The sequence below is a fragment of the Crinia signifera genome, chromosome 12 (assembly GCF_055691185.1).
Source record: "Crinia signifera chromosome 12, ASM5569118v1, whole genome shotgun sequence".
NCBI classification, from domain to species: Eukaryota; Metazoa; Chordata; class Amphibia; order Anura; family Myobatrachidae; genus Crinia; species Crinia signifera.
The window spans coordinates 35,595,066-35,620,911 of record NC_139228.1 but is presented as its reverse complement, the minus strand read 5'-3'; the positions used below and the strand labels follow the sequence as shown (position 1 = coordinate 35,620,911).

Sequence of the window (25,846 nt, the reverse complement as noted above, 5' to 3'; positions counted from 1 at the left end):
GGCGCCGGAGGGGGGCGCCCCCCCTCCGATCAGCTATTTAAGCACTGCGGGCGCTTTGCCCGCGGTGCTTAAAGGGTTAAACGGCCACGATCGGCGAACTCGCCGCTCGTGGCCGTGAGAGCAGGTACCTGGCTGTAATATACAGCCATTACCTGCTCTCTTTCAAGCCAGCTCACTCCGTGAGCTGGCTTGATTCCCCCGCAACCGTCATATGACGTACATGTACGTCATATGTCGGGAAGGGGTTAAATCAATGTTGGTTGGACATGCCTGTAGAGTGTTGCTGATTCCCGGCACTAAATAAGGAAGCAGTGGTCTGAAAAAGACAAGTGCACTTCCGAAATTAAGAGACTGTGGACTCAGAAAATCACTTCTGATTGTGGATAAATTGGGCAGGTGTCAGCGCACCTATACCATCTGTGTCTGTATATATAATCAGACTGATACAAGTGATGGTATAGGAGTAACCCATGGTGCCTCAGGTAGGACATAGCCTCTGACTCAGTGGTAGCCAACTACGGTCGTCGAGAGCTACCAACAGTTCACATTTTCCAGACAACCTAGCTGCTGCACAGGTGCACTCATTACTAGCTGAAACATTTTTAAAGATCCACAGGTGGAGCTAATTACTTCACTTGTGATTCTGTGAGGAGATGTGGAAAACGTGAACTGTTGGTAGCTCTCGAGGACTGGAGTTGGCTACCCCAGCTCTTAGCCGCAGCACTAAATGAACCGTGAACCATTCATCTACGGTAGCCACACACACAGATGCATCATTTTTTTATTTTTGCAAGAAAGAGGTTAATGACAGGCATTTCACTAGCGTCTTAATGTCCACACGTGAATGGGTCTGTGGAAATAATACTTTGTTTTACATCTATGATCTTTTTTTATTTTAACATATGTTGATAAGGAGTATTGGGCATGCACAAAGACCACATTATAATTATGGGGAAATGGCAGGTTACTCAGTGTATGTTACTGTCGGGAAAGGGGGCACGGCCAGGGCAATGTCACTCGTATCAAAGTAGTTATGGAAAGATCAAAGCTCACCAGCTTGGGGCTCCTGCTTACCGAGTGGTATGCCAGTCGCCTAGTAATATGGATGTGTATGCAGAATTAATTACTACCAGATAGTAATCATTATTCATTTTGTATTAGGATGCATAAAGCAATATCATGCACAAAGAATGTCATAATTCAAGCAGAGATGAATTCACACAGATAGGTTATTATTATTTAGAAATAATAATTGTAGAGAGCGCACTGAATTAAGCACGATATTTATTAAAAAACAGTTAATAAAAAGGCTTATATCACAAATATTATTTAATATAAACGATTAATTAAAATAAAACAACATTTGGGCAGCCACTGAAACCCAACACAGTTCAGGTAGTGTACATGAAAGTCCGGGACTCTTACCCACTAAAGAAAGATGGAATGTCCAGTTCCTGGGAGCTTGTATGGAAAATGACAAAGGTAATGTCCTTGAAAAAAGTCCATCCAATATGGTTATGGGAAATTATGATGAGTGGGCTGATGAAGGGGGGAGGAAAGGGTAACGGTGTAGTGATGAACAGTAACTTGCAGGACAACTCACTTGTTAGGATAGATGACCCTGTGCTGCAACCGGCAGATGATGGTGATTAGCCGGGAGCACGTCCAATACAGACAGCGGCGCGGCTAGGTGCTGTGATCGACTACCGTCTCATCCACCGCCGTGACGCCCCTTGGGGAGAGCCAACGGCGGGAGTGACAGGATACCTGCCGCACTCTGTAGTGAGGTATATTGCAAGTGGTACCTCTCGGGGGTCCCGTTGATGGTGCAGATCAGTCAGGGTTCGCCGCAGGTCGCCCTTCCGCTTGTAGGTGACAGCCCCGAGGGATGAAGGTGGGAAGCAGACGGAAGAAACAAGTGGTGGGTATAAGTGGGTGCCGGGTGGTCCTCCCGGTCTCAACGCGTTTCTCCGTCGTGGGATCAGACGGTTTTCTCAGAGGAACCATCTGCGCCCGATCTCCATTTTTTTTTTAGTTTTTTTGAATTCACACAGATGCTTGCATGGGGGAGGGGGGCGGATGTCACATGACGTCAGCACCCGCCCCGAATTCGGCCATCTCCGGCCAAGATGAACGTCAGTCTAGACTGTCTTTTATCTGCAAACCATCTGATTTTTCACCTATGTGGCCGCATGCGAGGGGATGTGTAAGCGTACACATCCCCTTGCATGCAAATGCAGGGATTCGCGCAGCAGAGGGGGGGCATGTTCGGCCAGGCAGCGTTTACCTGTTCGCTAATTTGCAAACATGCGCAGCTTAATGAACGGGTCTGAATTAGGCCTAAAAGTCTAATGAAGTCTAATTAGACTAATAGTTCTGTAGTCATATGTCAGCAGTTCTTGCACAATTCCAGGGTCCCGTTTCTGCTGTCCGGTAATGTGCAGCTGCAGTGAACGACATGATGAGAAAACAGGCAGTGAGTAAGGGCTGCAGGTCTAGAGTAGTCCACTGACATTGCACTGCAGCTTTGGTAAACCCTGCACTGTGAGACAGTAAATGGAAGAAGAGCATATTATGTGACCGGGTGTGCTGTAATAGTAAAGCTTCCTTGTGCGACACCTCTTCTGTGTATGAATGTGGCTTTTTAAGTGACTATTGTTTTGCCTCCGAGACCTGAACACATGCAGCCTTGTAGGCTGTGTGTGAACAAGCCAGTTAATCAACTTTAATACATGGCTTGTCTAGTGAAATTGCCTTGTTTATAACTTGTGGTTTCTCAAATGCTATCGGACAATGTACTGTTTCTGGTACATTATGTTCACAGTCAGACTTCCTTGCTTAGGATTTTCAGTTTACCATTACCACATTTTTTGCATATATTATCACTGTGAGATTATTTTGTGAACCTAATCAGACCTCCATACTGAACCAATGAAAATTTGCTTTACTACTACTATTCTGCTTCCTTGACACAAAATACTAAATTATAATAATAATTATATTTACTGTATATAGCGCTTTGTCCAATAGGACTCAAGGAGCTTAACAGATAGAATGAATGTACTACAGTACAGGAACAATAAAGTATATTAAAGCTTTTCAAAAACAATACTTAAGGGAATTAAGGAAATGTTTGAGTAAACAGGAAAGTCTTGAGTCTGTTTTTGAAGGATTCTCTCTAGAATGGGGGCTTCTCAAAATGTGAGGGGAAATGAGTTCCATAGAGTCGGAGCCGCATGGATAAAAGCTCGACCCCCAGATGAATTCTGGGAGATCCTAGGTACTGCTAAAAGTCCTTCATCTACAGATCGCAGTAACCGGCTGGGACAGTGTGGAATCAGAAGCTGCTTCAGGTACCTTGGGCCTTGGTCACGTAGGGCTTTGAAACTCAGTAAGTTAATCTTGAAAATAATTCGCCATTTTATGGGCAGCCAGTGAAGGGAGTAGAGAATGGGAGTTATGTGGCTAAAAAGGGGCTGGATGGTTAACAGCCTGGCAGCTGCGTTTTGTACCAGCTGTAATCGGTACAGTTCTTTTGCTGTGAGACCAAGGCAGAGGGCATTGCAGTAATCTAATCGAGATGATACAAATAGATGTATGACTTTTGGCAGATCTTCAGAGGTGTTTGATTCTGGCTATGTTCCTCAGATGAAATAATGAGGATTTGATTGTGGCTGATATCTGATGCTTAAGTGTATTATTAGTACATATGCCACATGATATTAGTACATATGCCACATGATATTAGTACATATGCCACATGATATTAGTACATATGCCACATGTTATTTTGGGGGGTCATTATAGTTCGCACAGGGAAGCAATGTTTTCTTTCTGCGCATACGCATAATGTTCTATGTGCAGAGTCTCTGGGCAAACGGACTCGGTGACTTACATAGTCGCCGCCCCGTTCGCACAGGGCAGGGGGCGGCGGGCCCGAGTGTCGAGGCATGGGAATGGCCAGCATTTAATGGGCGTCCCCATGAAAATGCTGTGCATTCCCTTGGGGATTTGGGCAGGAGGTGTGCCAGGGGTGGGCAGCTGATGTCACCCGTCCACCCTGTCTTCAGCTTCGCAGCTTACCAAGTCAACCAGAATCAGGGCCTTTGTACATTCCTTTTTTGTTTGTGAAACAGCCTGGCACTGTAGGTGTCAGGCTGAACACAGTACCTGGCGCTTATATATAATCGATAAATGTGGATAAGAGGAGTAGTATCTATATCCACTAGCTGCTGCTTGTGTTATGTGAGCTAGCCTATACTTTTTCAAGTTTCCAGTCTGAGCGGAAACTAAACGCGTTGACGTCACTACCCATTACCTGTCGGGTCTCCAAGCTCTCCAGCTGATACAGCGTGCTAACCGGCTGACCGCACTGAGACACAGACTGTGCGGCGATCTTACTTGTCTGTTACCGGCTTCTGTACAGGACTTCTGCCTGCTAAAACTAAGGGCCTTATTCTAGTTCACTCTTTCTGACAAAATCCTTCTTAGATGGACAAATCCATTTGCACTGCAGGTGGGGCAGATGTAACATGTGCAGAGAGAGTTAGATTTGGGTGGGGTTTTACTTCAAAGTGAGATCTATATTGCAGTGTAAAAATAAAGCAGCCAGTATTTACCCTGCACAGAAACAAAATAACTCACCAAATCTAATTTGCTCTGCTCATTTTACAGCTGTCCCCCTGCAGTGCACATGGTTTTGTCCATCTAAGAAGGATTTTGTCAGAAAGAGTGAACTAGAATAAAGCCCTAAGTGTCTCCTGCGAGACGACCAGAGACACGGTACTGGCCCCGGCATTTGCCGCACAACAGAAGGATATCGGGTACCTTACATCTTCCTTACTCCGGAGCCGCTAAATGCTGAGGACTTCAGCTATAATACACACAGAGTAAGCCCACAAAATCACTGTGCTTTAAAATATAAGTGGAACTTACGAATGTGAGAGACTGTATTTATTTCCACCCACGTGCTAAACAAGCCAGCTTTTTTGGAAACCAGCCTTCACTCCTACTGCATGTTTGCTACATGCTAATTGGCTAAAGTAACTCTTTCCGGCATACCAGTAACAATTGTATCCACTGGAATTGTTCTATTGGGCTATTAGCACCTTCTGTGATTTTATATCACCCATGGAAAACTCCTTATAATATACAAAGCAGGGGTTTGTACCAGTCGCACAGGAAAGTATGGTATTGGTTTAGTTCAGGTGGACCCTTGTATAGGTTATTTCGTGTGGAATTCACTTAGGTAAACCTGTAAGGGTGTGCTACCATGAGACATGAGATTTGAGCATACAAAAAAAGGGGAAAGCACAGAATGTCCAATATGGTGCACCTTGGAAAGAATGTACAATAAAATGTAACTTTTAATGAAGGATATTTAAAAGGTTGCGAACATATAAAAACACACTAACATACACATACACACAAATGGTGATTTAAAAGAGGAAGAATTCCTCATGCAGTGTGCCCCGGGATTGTAATACAAATAACAATTGGAAATTTTATTATATACGTCTCCTGGTGTGTATGCACCGAGGAGAACCCCACTTGAAAGTTGCTGTTAAACTCAAGAACAGTTGTGATTCATATGTAACCCTTAAATAAGATCTACCATGAGATCGGGTTCGTATGTGTCAGCTCAGTCTGTATTGTAGGGAGGCTGACTGCCAAATCCTATTAACCGTGTGATACGGAGACCCTTACAGCGCACCTGTTAAACCAATCACTGGTATGGATCGTTAAACTTGAGATTTAAACAGAAATAATTATAAATGATTGCGACTTTGTTAATGACCCTAAGAAATAAGATCCACTGTGGGATCGGATTTAGGGTGTACGCTCAATTAGTATTACAGAGAGGCTTAAAACTGGTATCTGGAATTTGACCTGGTGCAGGGTGTGGAGAGTGTCTCCGTTACCTGCCCTTGTGGCGGTCACCGTTACGTGTCTAAGAGAGTCGCCTAAACTCTGTTTGTGAGGAGCGTCTGAGGTATGTGCCATTGCACGGCCTCAGAAGGATCGGAGTGCTGCTAGAGTCAGGTGACGGCCGTCAGATCCTGATCAGTGAGCAGCGGGGTTCCGTATGCGGTGGAGACCCGTCAGGCGCAACCATACATAAATCAAAATACAGTGGTAAGTGGGGAGAGGGTATGGGGGGACACACTGCGAGCGGTCGGCGCACGCTTCGTAAGAGCTTCGTCAGGACCACCCACTGGGCGTCCGGAAGCCATTTTTATACCTTAGCTCCTCCTCATTATTATGCTAATTAAGGGAGCGGTTAGTCACATACTGAAAGTATGTCATAGATTGAATCAATCAGTTAATTGTTTATCTGACAGTCTGGGTCAGTGTTAAAGGTCTTGTATATTTATTATTTGAGGACCATTGTCTCCTGATTTTGTTTGTGTACATTGTGTATGTATCTAAATCAATAATAAATGGACAAAAAGTGGAGCAGTGCAATATATGAGGACTTAATGAGGTTAATTGCACGATTTAAAGGGTAATTGGTAATTGTCATAGTTATTGAAAAAAGGTTTCCAAAAGGATGATTGAATGTTTCTTACATTTGAATGTTGCATGTTTCTTAGATTTAAAATCATATACTACTATGCTGAGGGACAACATTTATGATGATGCTATTTCTATGATTATGGACAATGATGGGTCTGCTATGCCCTTAAATAACCAGTGGCTATTAGATGTTAAGTATGGTGTGTTGCGACCAGATCATCTGTCCAACACGGGTACTGATTTAGCCTACAGACCGGGCGATCTAGGAGACTATACAGTTCTCTTAATAAGAGAACTGTATAGTCTCCTAGATCGCCCGGTCTGTAGGCTAAATCAGTACCCGTGTTGGACAGATGATCTGGTCGCAACACACCATACTTAACATCTAATAGCCACTGGTTATTTAAGGGCATAGCAGACCCATCATTGTCCATAATCATAGAAATAACATCATCATAAATGTTGTCCCTCAGCATAGTAGTATATGATTTTAAATCTAAGAAACATGCAACATTCAAATGTAAGAAACATTCAAGTGTAAGAAACATTCAATCATCCTTTTGGAAACCTTTTTTCAATAACTATGACAATTACCAATTACCCTTTAAATCGTGCAATTAACCTCATTAAGTCCTCATATAATGCACTGCTCCACTTTTTGTCCATTTATTATTGATTTAGATACATACACAATGTACACAAACAAAATCAGGAGACAATGGTCCTCAAATAATAAATATACAAGACATTTAACACTGACCCAGACTGTCAGATAAACAATTAACTGATTGATTCAATCTATGACATACTTTCAGTATGTGACTAACCGCTCCCTTAATTAGCATAATAATGAGGAGGAGCTAAGGTATAAAAATGGCTTCCGGACGCCCAGTGGGTGGTCCTGACGAAGCTCTTGCGAAGCGTGCGCCGACAGCTCGCAGTGTGTCCCCCCATACCCTCTCCCCACTTACCACTGTATTTTGATTTATGTATGGTTGCGCCTGACGGGTCTCCACCGCATACGGAACCCTGCTGCTCACTGATCAGGATCTGACGGCCGTCACCTGACTCTAGCAGCACTCCGATCCTTCTGAGGCCATGCAAGGGCACATACCTCAGACGCTCCTCACAAACAGAGTTTAGGCGACTCTCTTAGACACGGTAACGGTGACCGCCACAAGGGCAGGTAACGGAGACGCTCTCCACACCCTGCACCAGGTCAAATTCCAGATACCAGTTTTAAGCCTCTCTCTAATACTAATTGAGCGTAAACCCTGAATCCGATCCCACAGTGGATCTTATTTCTTAGGGTCATTAACAAAGTCGCAATCATTTATAATTATTTCTGTTTAAATCTCAAGTTTACCGATCCATACCAGTGATTGGTTTAACAGTTGTGCTGTAAGGGTCTCCGTATCACACGGTTAATAGGATTTGGCAGTCAGCCTCCCTACAATACAGACTGAGCTGGCACATACGAACCCGATCTCATGGTAGATCTTATTTAAGGGTTACATATGAATCACAACTGTTCTTGAGTTTAACAGCAACTTTCAAGTGGGGTTCTCCTCGGTGCATACACACCAGGAGACGTATATAATAAAATTTCCAATTGTTATTTGTATTACAATCCCGGGGCACACTGCATGAGGAATTCTTCCTCTTTTAAATCACCATTTGTGTGTATGTGTATGTTAGTGTGTTTTTATATGTTCGCAACCTTTTAAATATCCTTCATTAAAAGTTACATTTTATTGTACATTCTTTCCAAGGTGCACCATATTGGACATTCTGTGCTTTCCCCTTTTTTTGTATCCTTATAATATACATTCACCCATAATAAGTGAATTTATTCTAACAGGTTCTACTATATCATATCCTGTGAATATTGATCCAATGGAGAATTGTAATTGATTATTGGAGACCGCGACATATACTAATATTTGCACTTTTTTTCTGTGAAGCATATATGCATTTGTATTTTTAGATAGGGTTACAAAACCTAATTTTTGTTGTATGTATTTTTATTTTTACTTATAAATGTGTTAATATCAGAATTGTACTTATATTTCACCGCTTAAATCCTGGGAATTTGAGAGCTTATTCTTCCCTCAGGATATACCAGGATTCACCGATTTCTTAATAATGGTGCAGTATGCTTATACAAGCGTCCGTCCATAGTTTCCTTTTTGAAAGGATTAATAAAAGTTAAATTTTGACATATAGGGGTTTATTTACTAAAATCTATATTCGGAATCCTTGTCGGAATTCCGGCATCGGGATTTTGAACGCCGGGATCAATCCCCTTTATTAGCAGACCACAAGATACTAGTGAGATCGACAGACATGATGTACAGCACATGAAACCTGATGATGTTGCTAGTGACTGCAGGCACCGGCGTATGTGTATCGCTGGAGCCCGCAAATTCTACGGACATATCCCTCAGTGTTTGCCAAGCTTTAGGAAACAACCCAGCTAATATAATGTAAGTTTGCACCTTGAAAATCATGATGCAATGCATAGGGTACAGATGTAGCTCTTCCAATGCAGGGCAAGTACTTCCATATTACAGACAAATACTGGGCAGCTTTATTTTGGCTAAGTGATTTAGAGTTAGGCTAGGACGTATCTACTAGGGTGGCCAATCCAGGGATTGGTGGGATCCCAGGATTTGGCCCCTAAATGTCCGGAACCCTCCACCTCCCGATCAGCACTTCCAGCAGTCCAAGTGGCCGATTGTGCTCCCAGCTCTCCTCAGCACTCCAAGCAGCCGACTCCTCCTCATGGCTACACCGCAATGCTGCACCCTGCCCCGCTCTCCTAAGTAAGTAAATGTGGGGGGCGGGGCGTTTTTCTTCTAGAGATGCCAATCCCGCGAGCGAGCATTTTTCAATCCCGATTCCCAGAATTTTAAAAATGCCCCGGGGTTGGCATTATCTACACCTTGAGCCTTGTACACTCTGTTGTACTTGAACTCCCGGGCATACAATATTGTGTGTACACACTGAACAATAACGGTAAACAATTTTGTTCAGTGATCTCACCCAACCCCCAACTGCTGCATGCCTTGTTAACAATATAGTCAACATTGAGCATGCAGAACAGGTGTTGGAGGGTGTTTGGTCATGGGAGATCGTTAACAATATTGAACGTACATTCTAAATTCTGGCCCTTCTGAACGATATCTTTAAAAAAATAAAAATCATTTAGTGCAAAGGTTCTCAAACTGTGGGTCCTGACCCCGAAGCGGGTCCCAACCTTCTCAGCATGGGGTCGTGACTCCATGTTGCTGACCATCAGGCTGATGACTTTTCTAATCTCAGTCAGTGATTCAAGGAGTCTGAAAAATCTGTTGAATTTCTTTTAGGTTCCTCCACAATGCTGCCATGTATGTGCTGTCTGCTGACTACACATGTGATGTGATAGGTTATGGTATATTAGACTCCTCCCATCATTTTGTGCCTCCACAATGCTGCCCTGTATGTGCTGTCTGCTGACTACACATGTGATGTGATGGGTTATGGTATATTAGACTCCTCCCATCACTCTGTACCTCCACAATGCTGCCATGTATGTGCTGTCTGCTGACTACACATGTGACGTGATGACCTTCTGCAGTAACTTGCTGGGGTCCTGTAATTATTGTTATTGTCTGATCATAATCATTTGAGGACCCCTAATTTAGTGTATATTCTCAATATTGCTAACAATTTTCCTCACATTAGGGGTGGGGGACATTTGGTCATTACCGATGAACAGGAGATGGTTTACGATATTGAACAAACACTCTAAATGATTTCTTTAAAGATAGAGCTCAGAGGGGCCAAAATGAGTGATCTCTTCTCAAAAATTGTCAGGTGTGCATGGAACTTTACTCCATCTCAATTACAAACCCATCTGCACATTTTATAACCCTTCACCACCCACAGTGCACATGATTTTGCCAAGTCACAAAAATTGCCATCTTAGCTACACTGCTAATTATAAATAAAGTTCATTTTATATCATTTGTCTTTTTTTTTTATTGCATTTTCTCTGCATACACAGTGTGTCTTCATATAAATAAAGTAATGTATACATATGTACTCAATAAACTGCATAAAATATCAGAGGTGCTATCTAAGCATAAGCACTGTTTAAACAAATAACTAATGTGAGATCTAGTTTTTATTTACTTCAAAAGGGAAAACATTAGGATAATGTCTACATCATAAATACGATGTGCAATATACCAGTCTTTATATAGTAACCGCATACTAAATATATTGTTCAACAAAAATATCAAACTAACTTTTAGCAATAAATCATGCTATATAAGTGGTAGAAATGTTGTACGTATTATACATTCAATCGTTATTACAATACAAACAAAAGTTTTCCAATGAACTCTATATTTTAACAGTCAGAATACAAATATAGTGAAAAATAAAAGTGTAATATATACATATAAAGTTTTTTGTCATTTAAATTTTTTGTTGCACATATTTGCTTTTGACGTGAAATATTTCTATTCCAGGGTTTTGCTGAAATAAAACAGATGTGCAGAATTTCTGGATTAGTCTTTTTAAATATAAATCCTGTGTTGATTAAATCTTTGGTTTTACCATAAAGAAGTTTTAGTCAGTAAGATTCCTAAGCTTTTTTAAAATGCTTAGAATTATAGTGTGCACGCATATCTTTTCTCAAATTAAACTTAGCCCCACAGACTCCGCAGGTATACAGGTGGATATCCATATGCTGTTCAAGAAGGTTGTTACTTGGGAAGATCTGAAAGCAAATTTGACATATAGTTTCTCCTGCCGATAAATGGGAGATCATGTGACGCACATGGTCATGCTTTCGAAAATTACCCTGGTCGCACATGGAGCAGACATATCTAGCCATGCCTGTGTGCATATCATTATGCAGCCTGAGTTGGCGTTCCCGTAAAAACTGCTTCCCACAAGTCTGGCATGAAAACTGTTTTTCCTTGGTGTGTACGGTGTAATGTTCCCTTAGATGACAACGCTGGTAAAAGCCTTTACCACAAATATCGCAAAAGTGTTTCCTTCGGTGATCTCGATCGGTCTCATCGGAAATGGAACTCCTGAAGACTTCATGATCGAAACATTGAGACATATGTTCTACCACGTGGTTCTCAGACTCAAAGCGCTGCCCGCAATTAGGACAGCGGTAAGGACAAGAGGAATGCTTATAAAGTTGTTTTGGAACGCTGCTTTCATTGACATCATCCCACATGTCTACCAGTACCTCTCCCCCTGCAGATGACTCTTCCATACCATCTTCAAAGTGTATTCTCTCGTCATCATTCCTTGCATCGTCCTCCAGTTGGTCCTGGGGACCACCGCATCTCTGTGCATGCTCCTGCAACTGTCTACCTTTCACAAGGATTTGGCCACATTTTCCACATGCACATATATTTTCTATATGCTTGGACAGGTAGTGAGATGAGAGGTCATGCTCCGTGACGGTCAAGCCACAGAGTTCACACACCATATCGGATGTAGATTCACCGGTCACACCTCCATTCCGACTCATGTAGCCATCTTTTCTGCATCCAGGTTGCACATTCATAGATAACTTCTCACTCCTACTTCGGTTGTATTGTTCTCGTAAATAGTAAGCACCAATGGGTTCATCGGGGTCTTCCTCTAAGTCATCTATGTCAGAGGATTCAAAATAGTCTTTATCTGAGATTTTCACAATATTAATATCATCCATTTCTACAATGGAATTCTCGTCAGACTCAATTTTTATAATTACTGGGTTTTTCTCACTAGTGTCTATGATTGAATTTTTCATTTGGTTCAACGCAGTAGACATGTCTTTCGTACTTGTGGAAGACGAGCTTTCCTCCACCGATTGACTTGAGTCTACTTTATTGGTACTGTCATGGGTTGGAGAAAACTTTGAGACTGGTGATTCGCTCCCACTCTGGCTTTGTTCGTTGCCGGGCTGTTCTTGGCTCTGGAAAAAATGCCTATTGGTGCAGGTTTGGGAGTGTTCATCCAGAAGCTTTTCACAACTGAACACAAATCCACAGCTTTCACAAGTGTAGCTCCGCCCAAAGCGTCTGGTTCCACGCTCTCTTGTGTTGGATACTTTTGGGGAAGGAGTTTTCTTGTAGGTGCTCTGCATCTGTTTACGGAAAGTTTGAGGCACAATGCTGTTAGCTGGTTTTTCATGCACGGTATTTACAGATAAGACTGGCTCAGAGGTCCACCTACTGGGTTCCTCTTCACTCTTCGCCGTGGGTCCTTCATACATACGGACACCGAAAACCATTTTATTGCTCAGACTACTAGATGCAGAAGAGGAACATTTGATAGAGGAATCTATATCCTGTATATCTTCCAAGCTATCAGGGACAACATACAGCTGTAAGTAACTCATGGCATGCTTCAGCTGCTCAAAATTCTCTGGAGCATTCAAGATTTTACCCAGGTACATGAACTGCAATATGAGATCAAAACATTCTGGGTTGATCTTTGTGTTGGTGAGGTTGATCTGTGCTACTGTGTGCTGATGGTTTATAAACATCATCTTAAAATAAGAGCTGCAGGCTGCAAGGACGGCCTTGTGAGCTTGGAAATAGATGTCATTGATGGAGACACAACAGTCGCAGAGGAAACCCCATTCCCTCTGGTTGTAGAGCTGCTGCAGTACATAACTACAATGGCTTGACTTTCCCATCATATTGGTTTTTCAGTAGTGCCTTTATGGAAAGACAGAAAAAAGGTTATTTATTATCAGTTATCTAAACACTACCCTCACATAACATAATGCAATGGCTCCCAAACTCAGTCCTTAAGGCACTCTAGCAGTCAAGGTTTTAAGGTTATTCATGCATGAGCACAGACAGTTAAATCGACCTGACAGATAATAAGCCACTTTTGCTCAAGCACCCTTAAACCCGGACTTTTAGCATGCTCTGAAGACAGGAGTACGGAAAACACCAGAGCCACCAATAGGGGGGTGCTGTGGGTACAGCTGTCCCAGGCCCTGGCCTCCGGAAGGGCCCGGGCAGCTTATTTTGCCCACTGCAGCCCAGCCCAGCACCCCCCTCCCCAGACTTTCTCAGTGCGCTGAACAAAGCAGGTCCTGGAGCGCAAGCTTTTTCACCCCAGGACGCTGGTGTAGTGTTCCCGGCAGCACAGCAACTTCGGCGAGGCCGGGCCTGCCCCCCTTTAGTGACGGCGGTGGCCGGGCCCGCCCCTTTTCATGACATCGCATCCCGGCAGTGCTCCTTTTGTGACGGGACTGCGAACAACTGTGACGTTGGCTGGCCCGGTCCGCCCCCCCTTGCGCTGCCCACGTGCAGCGGCGCCCTGCCCGCCAGCATTTCTAGAAGGTACACTATGACGGTCAACTAAAATGTTACACCGGCTTCTGAGCCAATCATAGCTTGCGTACCGGCAGCCAATCAGAGCAGCTGCTGGTATGCGAGCTATTGGCGGTGCTGCATTTTAATTGGTCGCTGGCATCCTGAGTTGAAGAAGTCTGTGCTCGGGGACCTCCGGGCTGCAGCTCAGGGGAAGAGGAGATGGGGAAGCAGGAGCCGGGTTGCGGTAAGCCAAGTGAGGAGGGTAATGGGGGAGGCCCGGACTGGAGATGAGCTCCGGGCCCCAAAATTCCTGATAGTTTCTATATGTACCCCCCCAACTATAATATGAGTGTTCTAAAGTGGCTACACAGTGAGTAAATACTGTACAGGTGTAAACTTCAGAAATAGTTTTACTATTATTGAAAGAAGGTAAGCAATAGGCACAATGTTTTTATCTGGGTTTCTTTTTGTTGTTGTTTTGCATTTTAGATAAAACGTAATGGAAAATGCATTGTGCAGTTGGTAACACAGGAAATGGCATTAGATCTGTGGAATGTCCCTGGAAATTACGGGGGAGCTGTTGGCAGCTACTCAAGCAAGGCTTATGCTGCTAAGCAGCCACTTGCAGCCCCCAGAGGTGCACTGTACGCGGCATACTGTGGTGGTATACAGCAGGAAGGAAGGGGTAAAGATGTTGTGATCATCCTCCTCCAGGCCTGCTCCTGCTGTCATCCTGTGAAGTCACATCCCCCACACAGCCAATCGGAGAGCTCTTGTGAGTTGCAAGTTGTGAGTCTCCACGGCCTGTCAATCAAAGGCACGGCCCGAGAATTCGCTGTCTGTTCTATAGAATACCGTACAGTAGTGCGTATAATTCATACATGCAATGTGCCTGACATAACACAATATACAGGGACTTGCACAAGACTGCACATTCTGCATGGTACGCTGCCCATGCCAGAGATACAGATCACATACATGTAACAACCAGTGAGCAGAAGTGGCACTATGCACTCACCTTGCCTGGGTACCCGGGTTGCATGCAGACCTGGTTGTTTGGGGCCAGCGACACCGACACGGACTGGAAGAACCACCTGCAATGCCAGAGCGTTAGTACCCGAATACTGGCGAAGGGTGGCACCCCGGGGTATCTCTGCAGCAAGACCCCCCCACTGCCTGACAGCAACCCCAGAAATCTAAGTCAGCCACCACCGGCTCCCTAGTCCCTCCCTGCCCCGGGAGCATTGAGGGGAAGGGGAGGCTACATTGAGCTCCTTCCGTCTCACTCTGCAGTGTCTGCACTGATTGTGGACGCCACCTGCTGGGCATAGATACACACAATCTACTGGACATGTAGTGTAAAGAAAGAGAGGCACATAGCCTGGCATTGCCTTGTAAATGGTAGTAGTGTAGTTGCTATTCTCTATTAAGGCTAGTGCAGCCTTCTGCTTACCTGCTGGCGATTATAAAGCCTTGTAATCTGAGCCTCACAGAACTATCACTCAATGGCACATTATATCTGAGGGGTATATTACAGATGCTTAAGCTGGACATACAAAATAAAATTATTTGGCTATTGAAAAACAGATTTTTAGTAACGATGGCCAGCCCACCAGCCTGATCTTGCCCCAGAATTGTATAGATACTAAAGTACCATACTCACTAGATTATATATTAAAATATCCAGTGTATACACTCAATATCATACTATAGATGGTATGCTTGAGAGCAGGGCCCTCCTACCTTTTGACTGTAAATACCATGTTTGTTGTATCACTGTTTCCTTTTGTAAAGCGCAGCGAAATATGCTGCGCTAGATAAGAAACTGTTAATAAATAAACGATGCGTGCTCTTGCCCATCGTTAACAACGAGGCTCATCTGCGGAATTTGCGGGTCGATCTTAGCAATAGAGCTAATGACCCACATGTTCAGCGGGTCCTCGTGACAACACTGAATAATATAATTTACTTATATCATTCAGTATGTACACTCAATTTGGCTAGTGTGTAAGGAGCTTAAATACTTAAAACGTGGTACACACTGGCAGATATATCTACAGATTAATTGATATGCAGATCTCTTTCATTGGATCGGGCAGCACGCACCCCAGAGCTTGTACCCCTGGCAAAAAACATGTGCACCTGATGAGCATGCAACCCCTGGCATCAAGCGTGCAACCCATAGCAACGAGCATGTAGGTAAGTGGCACTTATGCAGCATTACGGCGTGTGGTATATGTAATGGGCATTATGGCGTGTGGTATAATATGTAATAGGTATTACGGCGTGGCATAATGTGTAATAGGCATTATGGCATGTAATGGGTGTGTCAAGTGTAGTAGGTATGACAGTGTACATTTTTGGCGCACGCCGCACACTGTCCTTAGTTTTACTGTGTGTCTGGCGGTGTGGGCTGAGAGAATTTTTTTAACTGCAATGAGTGCCAATAGGCGGTGATAAACACACCCCTCTGACAGTGCAGCGCCTCATTTTTTTATTACCAAGCCAGAAGCCGCCACCCCCCCCCCCCCCCCCCAGCTACTTCTCGATGCCACCCAGCTGGAAAACATTTCTGGGGAGAACACTGCGATCGGTTATACAATAACGGTAATAAAATAATACAGTATAACATATGTGCAGCAATAACTTTGGGCTTGATTCAGACCTGCTTGCAAGGCAGAATATATTCGCTGTCTAGCAAGCAGGTAAACGCCACCCTGCCAAATGTCTGCAGTAGCGTGCAAGTGTGGATTCACTCGCATGGGGAAGCAAGGAGGAGAAATCATTGGATGGTCGCTCACCATAGTATGATTTTTCCACTGTCCGTAAAGAAAGGTCAGCCTGGAATTTGACGAATTTGGGGCGAGCACTGACATCAGCCGCCCGCCCCAAGCAGACATGGGCATGCCTATGTTCACAGTGGGTGTGCCCAGAAAAGCTGGCGTTCCTCTGCTTCTGCCCCCTATTGAGTGAACACCTCACTCATATTCACCCTTGCCCAAACCACAAACATTGGTCGGGCTAGAGAATTCAGCCTGCACCAATCTGAATCACCCCTTTATGTGACCGACGTCCATTCAAACCAGGATATAAAATAGTTGGGGGGATAGTTTCTCCAGTCATAACTTCCCATAGTTGCACCACAAATCCCAGCATGCTAAGCTTCTAGTGCTGTACCATCCAATGTGCTAGAATTAGCCCGTCTATGATGCCCGCCCACACACTTCTTCAACGACGTTGGCAGCGGCACTTAAACTACGACCACACACTGCTTCTTGCCGGTGCCAATACCATACATACAAAAACGTCATGTGACAGAGTCACTACCCACGCCCCGCCCAGACTTGGTGCGTATGCACGTCAGAGCGAGGGGACCCCCCCAGCCGGTGACAGGAGCGCCTGTGCTGCTGCGGCTGCTGTGCACGGTGAGCGGGGCATTGTGGGTGCTGTGCACGGTGAGCGGGGCATTGTGGGTACTAGAGCCGTTGCTTCCTGTGGAATTTTACATGTGGGCGGAGGGAGCCTCGCGCTGTACTGAAGGTGGAGGCGGGGCTTGCTGCAGTGCAGTGCACTGCTGATGCGCCTCGGTGACGGTGCGCGGGGCCGCGGGCACAGGGAGGGGAGGGCACCTGGTGGTGGCGGCTGAAGACGGCGCTAGTGGCCGCCAGCCTGGAACACTGTGAGGGAGACACGGGCCGGAGTCCACATGTGTGAATGTGGAATAACTTGTATTAGAATAGATATGACATGCCTGTCCTGGGTCACTAGGGTGCGGTACTGAGTTGTTAGTGTCTAGAATTGCGATGGACATCAGAAGCACATCATCAAGTGATGGCTGGGCTTCTGCAATCGAATATTTCAATGCAATGTCACATCAAAATAAATCAATTAAAAAAAAAGTATTTTATTTGCGTATGCTGCGTGGCCGGCCACAGATAACACTGGGAGGGGGGTGCAGTAGCGCACGCAGGGGGGGTTTCTGAGTACCCAGAAACCCCCCCAGGAGTCTGAGGGCCTTCAGCTGAAAGCTGAGGGTCCCCTCTTTCCATGGGTACCAGAATTGTAAAAATCGGCCCTTGGGAACTGGAGATATCTGACTTCAAAGCAGTGGTCCCCATCCAAACCTGTTAATTGCTCTTCCCAGTCAGATATTTCAGGTTTTGTCTGACTTAGAGTTTTTCCGAGGGTATATTCCAAAAGCTTCAACTCTCCCCCTTTGACGGATACTAGTAGCTTGTCTCTACTGTTCCCAGAACCAGAGATATCAGCCTTCCAGCAGCTGGTTGCTGCTCCAGCTCCACACACCTGGTATGTAGTATTATATTTTCGTGGGCAGATTGCTCTGCCTCCTGAACTCTGATCCCCTAGTCCCCAATACCATTTGGTAGGTGGGATGCTCTAGTTTTTAATTCCATTAAAATCTAAGAAATCTATTTCCGGGAACTGGAGATATCTGCAGTCAAGCAAGCTGTCCTCCCACCATAAAATTATGAATAATAAGCCCACTCCACTACACACCCCTCCTCTGCGTATTAAACATCCTCTACCACCCTGGAAGTTACGTATCAGGGCCCCTTCATTCAGCCCAATGCCCCCTTCTCCCTCCCCATCTCCCACCATCTGTGCAGTAAAGGGGTAATTAGTGGAAATTACTGAGCCCTACATGCTGAGCGGTTGATATAATACCCCCTACCACCTGCGGGACATCAAAGCTTTCCCCACCCCTACCGCTGGAGGATCGGTAGGGGCCCCAATACATTGCTATGCCCAGGGGTCTACACTGCTGTTGACACCCCTGTATGTATGTATATGTATGTATGTATGTATATATATATAATATTTGTGTGTGTGTGTGTATATATATATTTTTTTATTATTATTATTATTATTTATATACATTTGGTCTATCTATAATACTTTAACTGACCCGGCATATACTGGGTCACCTAAGTGTCCATCTCCGTGCTTTGCTCCGCCCCTCTGGAAACCCCCTTCTGAAAATCCTGCGTTTGCCACTGGGGTGAGAGCCAGAGCAAAAATCAGCAACAAACATCGGAATGCTGACATTGATTGGTAAAATCACTACTGTTGCACAAAATTCATCATTGCTATATAGCCAAATTGACCTGCGTGTTCAGTAGACCTCAATCATCATTAACGACGCATGGGACCGCACATCGTAGATGATATTGTAAACTATTTCACTCTGAGCAATATCTTTCACAATACTGATGGAGCCGCCTTCATTTTTACCTCTTGGCACGTCGAGAACAGGGTGCGTGTGTGGGACACACGCGCTCCCCATTCTGTCTTGGCGATTGGCGTGTCGAGACGTATTGCTATGGCGAGCCGGCCAGGTAACATCTGTATCTTCTGTTGTGTATGGGGCTTAAAGGACAATGCAAATGATTTTTTAGCCTTCCTGGATCACTGACTGAGAGATCAGAGAAGTCACTAGCCTGATGGTCAGCAACACTGATTTACGACCCCATGCTGAGATGGTCAGGACCCACAGTTTGACCAAATCGCATGCGATGCGATCGACGCGATTTTTACATTGGAACCAATGTAAAATGGTCCCCAGACCCCAATTTTCATTGTATCCCCACCCTGATGGGTCAAATGCCCCCGCCCCCCCCCCCATTGTTAACGACACCCCACGATGAACGCCAACCCGAAGCGTGGTGAGCCCGCGAGGGGCGGCGGTACGCGTCCTCCGACCTTTTCATACCTCCACTATCCACGTCGGCATGGAGTTGATTTTATATAGTGTGGCGAGCCACCGAGCCCGAAGCGTGGCGAGCAGACGCGCATTACTTCACAGGTATTACGCGTCCCCTCGCGGGGCTCGCCACGCTTCGGGCGTATAGTGGGGGTATAAAAAGGTCGGAGGATGCGTACAGCTGCGCTCGCCACGCTTCGAGTTGGCGTTCATCGTGGGGTGGTGTTAGCAATGGGGGGGCATTTCACATACAAATTACCCATCAGGGTGGGGATACAACCAAATATCGGGTCCATTGGGCCATTTAACATTGTTCCTTATGTAAAATCGGGTCCATCGCATCGGTCGCATTGTATGCCATTATAATGGCATACAATGGACCCTATTTTACATAGGAATTTAACATTGAATGCAATGCATTCAATGTTAAATCACGTTGGTCGCATCGCATACCTTAAGTTAAGGCATGCGATGGACGCAATTTTTTAATTGTCGGGGAAAAGGCTAAAAATAGCCCTAATATCGCTTCGGTCACGTCCATCGCATACCTTAACTTAAGGTATGCGATGGCCTACGACGGGCGAGTACCAAAAAAAAAACAGTTTTCCACCACAGAGGCGTAGGCAATTTCATATTTTTACAGCTAAAATTAACGTGGCTATCACACATATTCAGTTACTGTGGAATATAATCGACCGCATTCCCAATTCTAGCGCTATCTAGCTTTGAACCAAGAACTGTCATTTTTTTACCTTAAAATAATACATTTCCTAAATATGCAGCTGTTCTGAGACTGGAAAAAAAAAGCTATGTTAATTACTATAGAAATTCTTGTGCCTAATTAAATGCTAAAAACCTTTTCTTGCACAACGGGGAAAAATAACCTACAGTACTACTGGCCGTACCGTCTGCCACTGCACATGTGAATGTATGTGTGGCGCGGACTCTTTTTGAGGGAGGGGGGTTTAAATTAGGGAGGCCAATTTACTCATATTGTAAATCCAAAGCAATTTTCTCAAACTGCAATAACAATGCAAGGGACAAATTAGTAATCAGAATAGACTCATGTACATTATGAAAATGCATATATTAACATTATTGTTTAGAGTGTGGCACAATTACATTGAAAGGATTCATTTTGCCCCTTGACACAAGCATGTTGTGCTGCAGGATTGCTTGTGTGAGATGTGTGGAGAGAGGAAGAGGTTCTTGTTCAACTCTTATTTTGTAGATAATCACATAAAAGAGAGCGCAGTTGTCATAATTACATTTAAATAAATAGATTAATTATTACCACATTAAAATTAATAATGCTTTCTAATTAAATAAATTTCATTAACACTGACATAGGTGGGACACAATTCCAATGTAACGAATGGCAGAATATGAAAACAATGTTTCCTCTGAGGAAACCGGTACACTAAATACCGGAGAAACGCATCAAGACCCCTTTTTTCTCTTTGCACTGACACCCGTTGGACACAGTGCTGCAACCACCGATGACACTCTAATTGGCTCCAGCCCGCCTGAGATACATTGGGGCAGATGTATTAAGCCTTAACAAGAGGTAAATGCAAGGGTGATAAAGAGAGATAAATATTTTTTTAATATTTATTTCTATTGAATTTTTCTGCATTACACAAAATCAATTCTGAAAAACAAACAAACAATAAATTAAGAGGAGGGGATATAAAGGACAGAGTATAAACGGGGGTATGGATCACATGTCAGGTATTGGACAATATTCACAGATTTTACACATATCATGGTAAATTAATCAATAGGGGTATGTACACTATGACTTGTTAGGTACCTCAGGATAGGCTCATGAGGAGTGACTTTACAGTCAATTATAGCAGCATAAACCGATTGGACGTGAGATTTAGCTAGGGGAATGCAGGACAGACAAATCGCATGGCGTACTCGAGGTGCAGGGTTGACTTGTGGATTCCCTATACTCGCCCCACCTGCGCCACTTCGTGTGTATCGACAAGGCGGACGATGAATATGGACAGCTAGCCGATTCAAAGAGAAAATGATTGTGAATTCTCTTTTCAATGGACTTGAGAGTGGGTATAGAATTTGACTTCCACATTTGAGATATAGAAGCTTTGGCTGCTATCAATATATGGCCCAGGAGGTAGTGGTCATCCGATTTCTGATCCCCAGGGAGATGATGAAATAGGGCCAGCAGGGGACTCATGCAGACTTGTCTGTGTAACACCTTTGATATAAGACCGAACACCTCCCGCCACAGGGGCTGCAGGGCATGTCCAGAAAACATGAAAAATATCTTCCACCATGCCGCAATTCCTCCAACAATAAGGAGAGATATTAGGCCAGAACTTCTGCAATATTGCAGGGGTAAGATATGCTCTATGTAGCAATTTGTAGAACATTTCGGAGTGGTTGACGTTTTTGGATATTCTGAAGCAGGAGTGGGTGATTTGTGACCAGATTTCTTCAGTAAATGTGTTGGGCATATCCCTCTCCCATTTAATTTGTGAGGGGAATGAAACTTTCCCTTTCTCCTCTATTAAATATCGGTACCATTTAGAAATTCCTCCCCGATCCGAACGAGACATGAAAAGAAACGTGAGAATTTTAGGGAATTTATGTTGCCGAGGAGGTTTGGGGGTGAAGCTATGAAACCAGTGCCGTATTTGAAGGTATTTAAAGAAGTCTTGCTTTGGTATACAAAATTGTGTCTGGAGGTGGGAAAAGGGGACCAGATCACCGTTAGAAAGAATATCTTGAAGGGATGAGATGCCTAAGTCAGGCCATGTATTGATATTTAAATTGGGGATCAGCTGTGCTATAGCTTGTAATGATTGGTGGGGGCAGGGTAGGGTAGTTGCTTCATTAGATAAGACCATTTTGTGCCAAAATGAGATGGTCGTCTGGATAGCTTTACACTGAGGGGACCGCTATAGGTGGTAGCCACAGCACATCTGGCAGAGTTAGGGGAAGTGTAACAGCTTGTTCCATAATTACCCACGGTTTAGGGTTGTCTTTCTGGAACCAATCCATGGCCTGAGCAAATATGCATGCCATGTGGTATCTTATCTCTTGTTAAAGCTTAATACATCTGCCCCATTGCCTGTGACTACTATCGTGCGACTATCTCCAGACCACTCTCCCGGCTTGAGAAGGTGACGTGGAGGCAGCTGTTGAACAGGCGGCTAAACATCGGGTGTCTGTGAAGAAAGCACCGCAGGCGTCTTCCTTAAACCGGTGGTGCGGACTGTTCGTGACACCTGTAACCCACAAAACCTAAAACGGTCCTGCTATCCTAAAACCAAAATCCCTAAGCCTTCTCACTCCCATCTAAAGGAGTTGTGCCTTCATAATCAAGGGAGACTGGACATAAGTTATCTGGCAACAGAGGTTCTATGCACTATTGGAGCGGTCACCATTGGTGAGAACTGTTTGTGTGTTAAGTGGTATTGCAAAAATATGTCATATTCTGCCATTCGTTACATTGGAATTGTGTCCCACCTATGTCAGTGTTAATTACATTTATTTAATCAGAAAGAATTATTAATTTTATTGTGGTATTAATAAATCTATTTATTTAACTGTAATTATAACAACTGCGCTCTCTTTCTTTATGTAATTATTTGTGTTAAACAGAATCAACCTTGGGAGCAGCAAATTGTCATAAATGATTAAATCTTTTCTTTTTTAATTGTATATTTAGGTAATTTGTGCGCCCGTGTGGTCGCGGCGTGTGTCTAAATATATCACATGTCTGCGAAGATACATACAGGGTATTCTATTCTTCATTCGTAGTGTGACACTGGCCCTTATTCTAGTTCACTCGCAGAGGCACATTCCTTCTCAGTTGGCCAGAACCATGTGCACTGCAGGTGGGGAAGATGTAACTTGTGCATAGTTAGATTTGCGTGAGTTGTTTTGTTTCTGTGCAGGGAAAATACTGGCTGTTGTATTCTTACACTGCAATATAGATCTCACTTTGAAGTAAAACCTCACCCAAATCTATCTCTCTCTGCACAAATTACATCTGCCCCACCTGCAGTGCACATGGTTTTGTCCATTTGAGAAGGAATTTGCCTCTGAGAGTGAACCAGAATAAGGCCCACTGTCCCTAACATTGGACCTAATTCAGCATGGATTGCTTATTAGAGAAAACGCAGTGAATTGCGAGCAGAAAGCCGCCACCCAGACAGAAAGAATAACCGCAAAGAACGATCAGGTCCATTCACAAAACTCAAACCAATGAACAGGTTTTTCCATCTGCACCAGTTTAGGGCTTTCACTAATCTGCCCAAGAATCAGGCTGACAAGCAGAGACCCACCTGAAAAACACCTGGGCACGCCGGCATTTTCACACAAACACCCAGAAAATTCCACGTTTGTGCCCCTAAAGGCCAGCTTCCTGTCAATCTACGGATACGCTGCAACATCTATGCCTAGGGATTTTTTTGGTATTTGTGTATTATCACGGCACCCACTACTCCATTTGCGTAGAGGGATATTCACGGTAGTGAAATCGCATCGCATTGCATGCCATATTGTATGGCATGCAATGCGATTTTCCTATGTAATGTATTCACTGCTCTGTGTCAGTGAATCCATTAAAAAGATAGGATGCGATAAAAAATCGCATCGCATCGCATGCCATTATTGTATTGCATGCGATGCGATGAGATATCGGTTCTGATGGAACCTAGAACCTCGGTGGCACGCTGCGATCGCCACACTATATAACATCAACTCCACGCCGACGTGGATAGTGGGGGTATGAAAAGGTCGGACGCGTACCGCTGCGTTTGCCACGCTTCGGGATCACGTCGACACTGGGGGGCCTTAATATATGACATTATATGTAATTTAATGCTATAGTACATGAAATGCCATTATAAGCGTCAAAATCGCATCGCATGCCATACCATAACGGCATGTGATGCGATGCGATTTTACTACATTTGCATAAGTAGTAAAATCTGGCGCCGTGCTAATACAGAAGTACAATTTTTTCCACTTATTGACCCTGCACATGCGATTAGCGATCCATGCTGAATTAGCCCATTGTCTGGATCATTGCTTTGTATAGCGATAAGCACCCATTTTGTTACAATTTGTTTTCTGGTTTCCTTTCTAGAGCCCGGATTTCTAGATAAACGAGCCAATACCTTAATGTAATCGGATAAGGGTCTGGATTGTTTGGATATAATATTTGACAACATGGAGCAGTCTAGTCACAGCCTGGTGCTGCTTCAGCAGCTGAATATGCAGCGGGAGTTCGGCTTTCTCTGTGACTGTACCGTAGCCATCGGTGACGTGTATTTTAAAGCTCACAGAGCCGTCCTTGCCGCCTTTTCAAACTATTTCAAGATGATCTTCATTCATCAGTCCAGGTATGAAGATGGATTTTCCTTGTTTACGTACTGACCTCCCCTCCTGGTCATCTATGCCTTTATACTATCAGGCAACACCGTTTATTTCTGTTTCCCTGGGATACAACACAAAGCTGCTTTATATATATATATATATATATAACTGAGGATCTGCGTGGTTTCCCCGTGGCAATAAAAACTATCAACTCTGATTGATATTCACGTAAAATTGAAAGCAGAGAACGAAGCAAGGAATCTAATTCCCTTTCACATCGCAATGCCGAGTCGGACCTGGGGTCTGGCGCTTTCACATTAAACCCGGGTCACCATTATACACTGGGTCACCCGGGTATAACCCTCTTTATAACCCGGGTCAAATTGCAGGGTTGGTCAACCCAGGTTATAAGCTTTGGTGCTTTCATACCACACCTCAACCCGGGTTGACATAACATAGTAATTAAGGTTGAAAAAAGATGTTAGTCCATCGAGTTCAACCTATCTAACTTGTAACTACTGACTTGAGTAATTCATATCTATAGGATTCCATTAGTGGCCAAAAATGCATTCAGTTTTGATTTAAATTCATTAACAGTAGTTGCTGTAACCACCCCCACCGGCAATGAGTTCCAGAATTTTACTGCTCTAATGGTGAAATATCCTCTTCGTAATTCAGTACGGAATTTATTTTCCTCGAGCCTCAGTACATGCCGACGTGTCCTAAGTATAGGCCTGTTAGAGAACAAATCATCTCCTAGTTCCCAATCCTGGGACACATCAGTACACCGGTATTTACCCAGGTCTGAGGTGTGGTGTGAAAAGGGTATAAATTGTAGGGAAAATGTGTAAGGTGATGGTAAAACGTGTAAGGTGACCTAATATTCCATTGACCTCTGTTTCCCATGTTTGGGTGGAACATGTAGCAC

The 25,846-nt window shown here is 44.1% G+C and overlaps 2 protein-coding genes across 6 annotated transcripts in view; one reads left to right on the top strand and one right to left on the bottom strand.

Moving 5' to 3' along the window:
• The window catches only part of LOC146049924 (zinc finger and BTB domain-containing protein 25-like), a 41,040-nt gene that overhangs the window by 10,657 nt on the left and 4,537 nt on the right, over nt 1–25,846 (top strand). The window contains exons 1-2 of one of the 4 annotated variants that reach the window (XM_083166608.1): nt 17,175–17,266; nt 24,689–24,944. In XM_083166608.1, coding sequence (XP_083022734.1) covers nt 24,772–24,944 — 173 coding nt within the window. In that variant the 5' untranslated portion in view covers nt 17,175–17,266; nt 24,689–24,771. Of the gene's footprint in view, nt 1–17,174; nt 17,297–17,420; nt 18,150–24,688; nt 24,945–25,846 lie in introns of those variants that run through there. The other 3 variants (XM_083166610.1, XM_083166609.1, XM_083166607.1) reach the window with 3 other exon arrangements.
• On the bottom strand, nt 10,520–17,281 carry ZBTB1 (zinc finger and BTB domain containing 1). 2 transcript variants are annotated; one of them, XM_083166604.1, is made up of 3 exons: nt 17,019–17,281; nt 14,860–14,935; nt 10,520–13,232 (listed from the first exon to the last, which is right to left on the bottom strand). In XM_083166604.1, the coding sequence occupies exon 3, from the start codon at nt 13,211–13,213 to the stop codon at nt 11,150–11,152; it is 2,064 nt and encodes a 687-aa protein (XP_083022730.1). In that variant the 5' UTR covers nt 13,214–13,232; nt 14,860–14,935; nt 17,019–17,281; the 3' UTR covers nt 10,520–11,149. The 2 variants fall into 2 exon arrangements, with proteins under 2 accessions (XP_083022730.1, XP_083022731.1); XM_083166605.1 differs by lacking the exon at nt 17,019–17,281 and adding an exon at nt 16,643–17,009.

Excerpts from the sequence above, each read along its gene's own strand:
- ZBTB1 (XM_083166604.1), bottom strand. The coding sequence starts at position 13,213 with ATGATGGGAAAGTCAAGCCATTGTAGTTATGTACTGCAGCAGCTCTAC.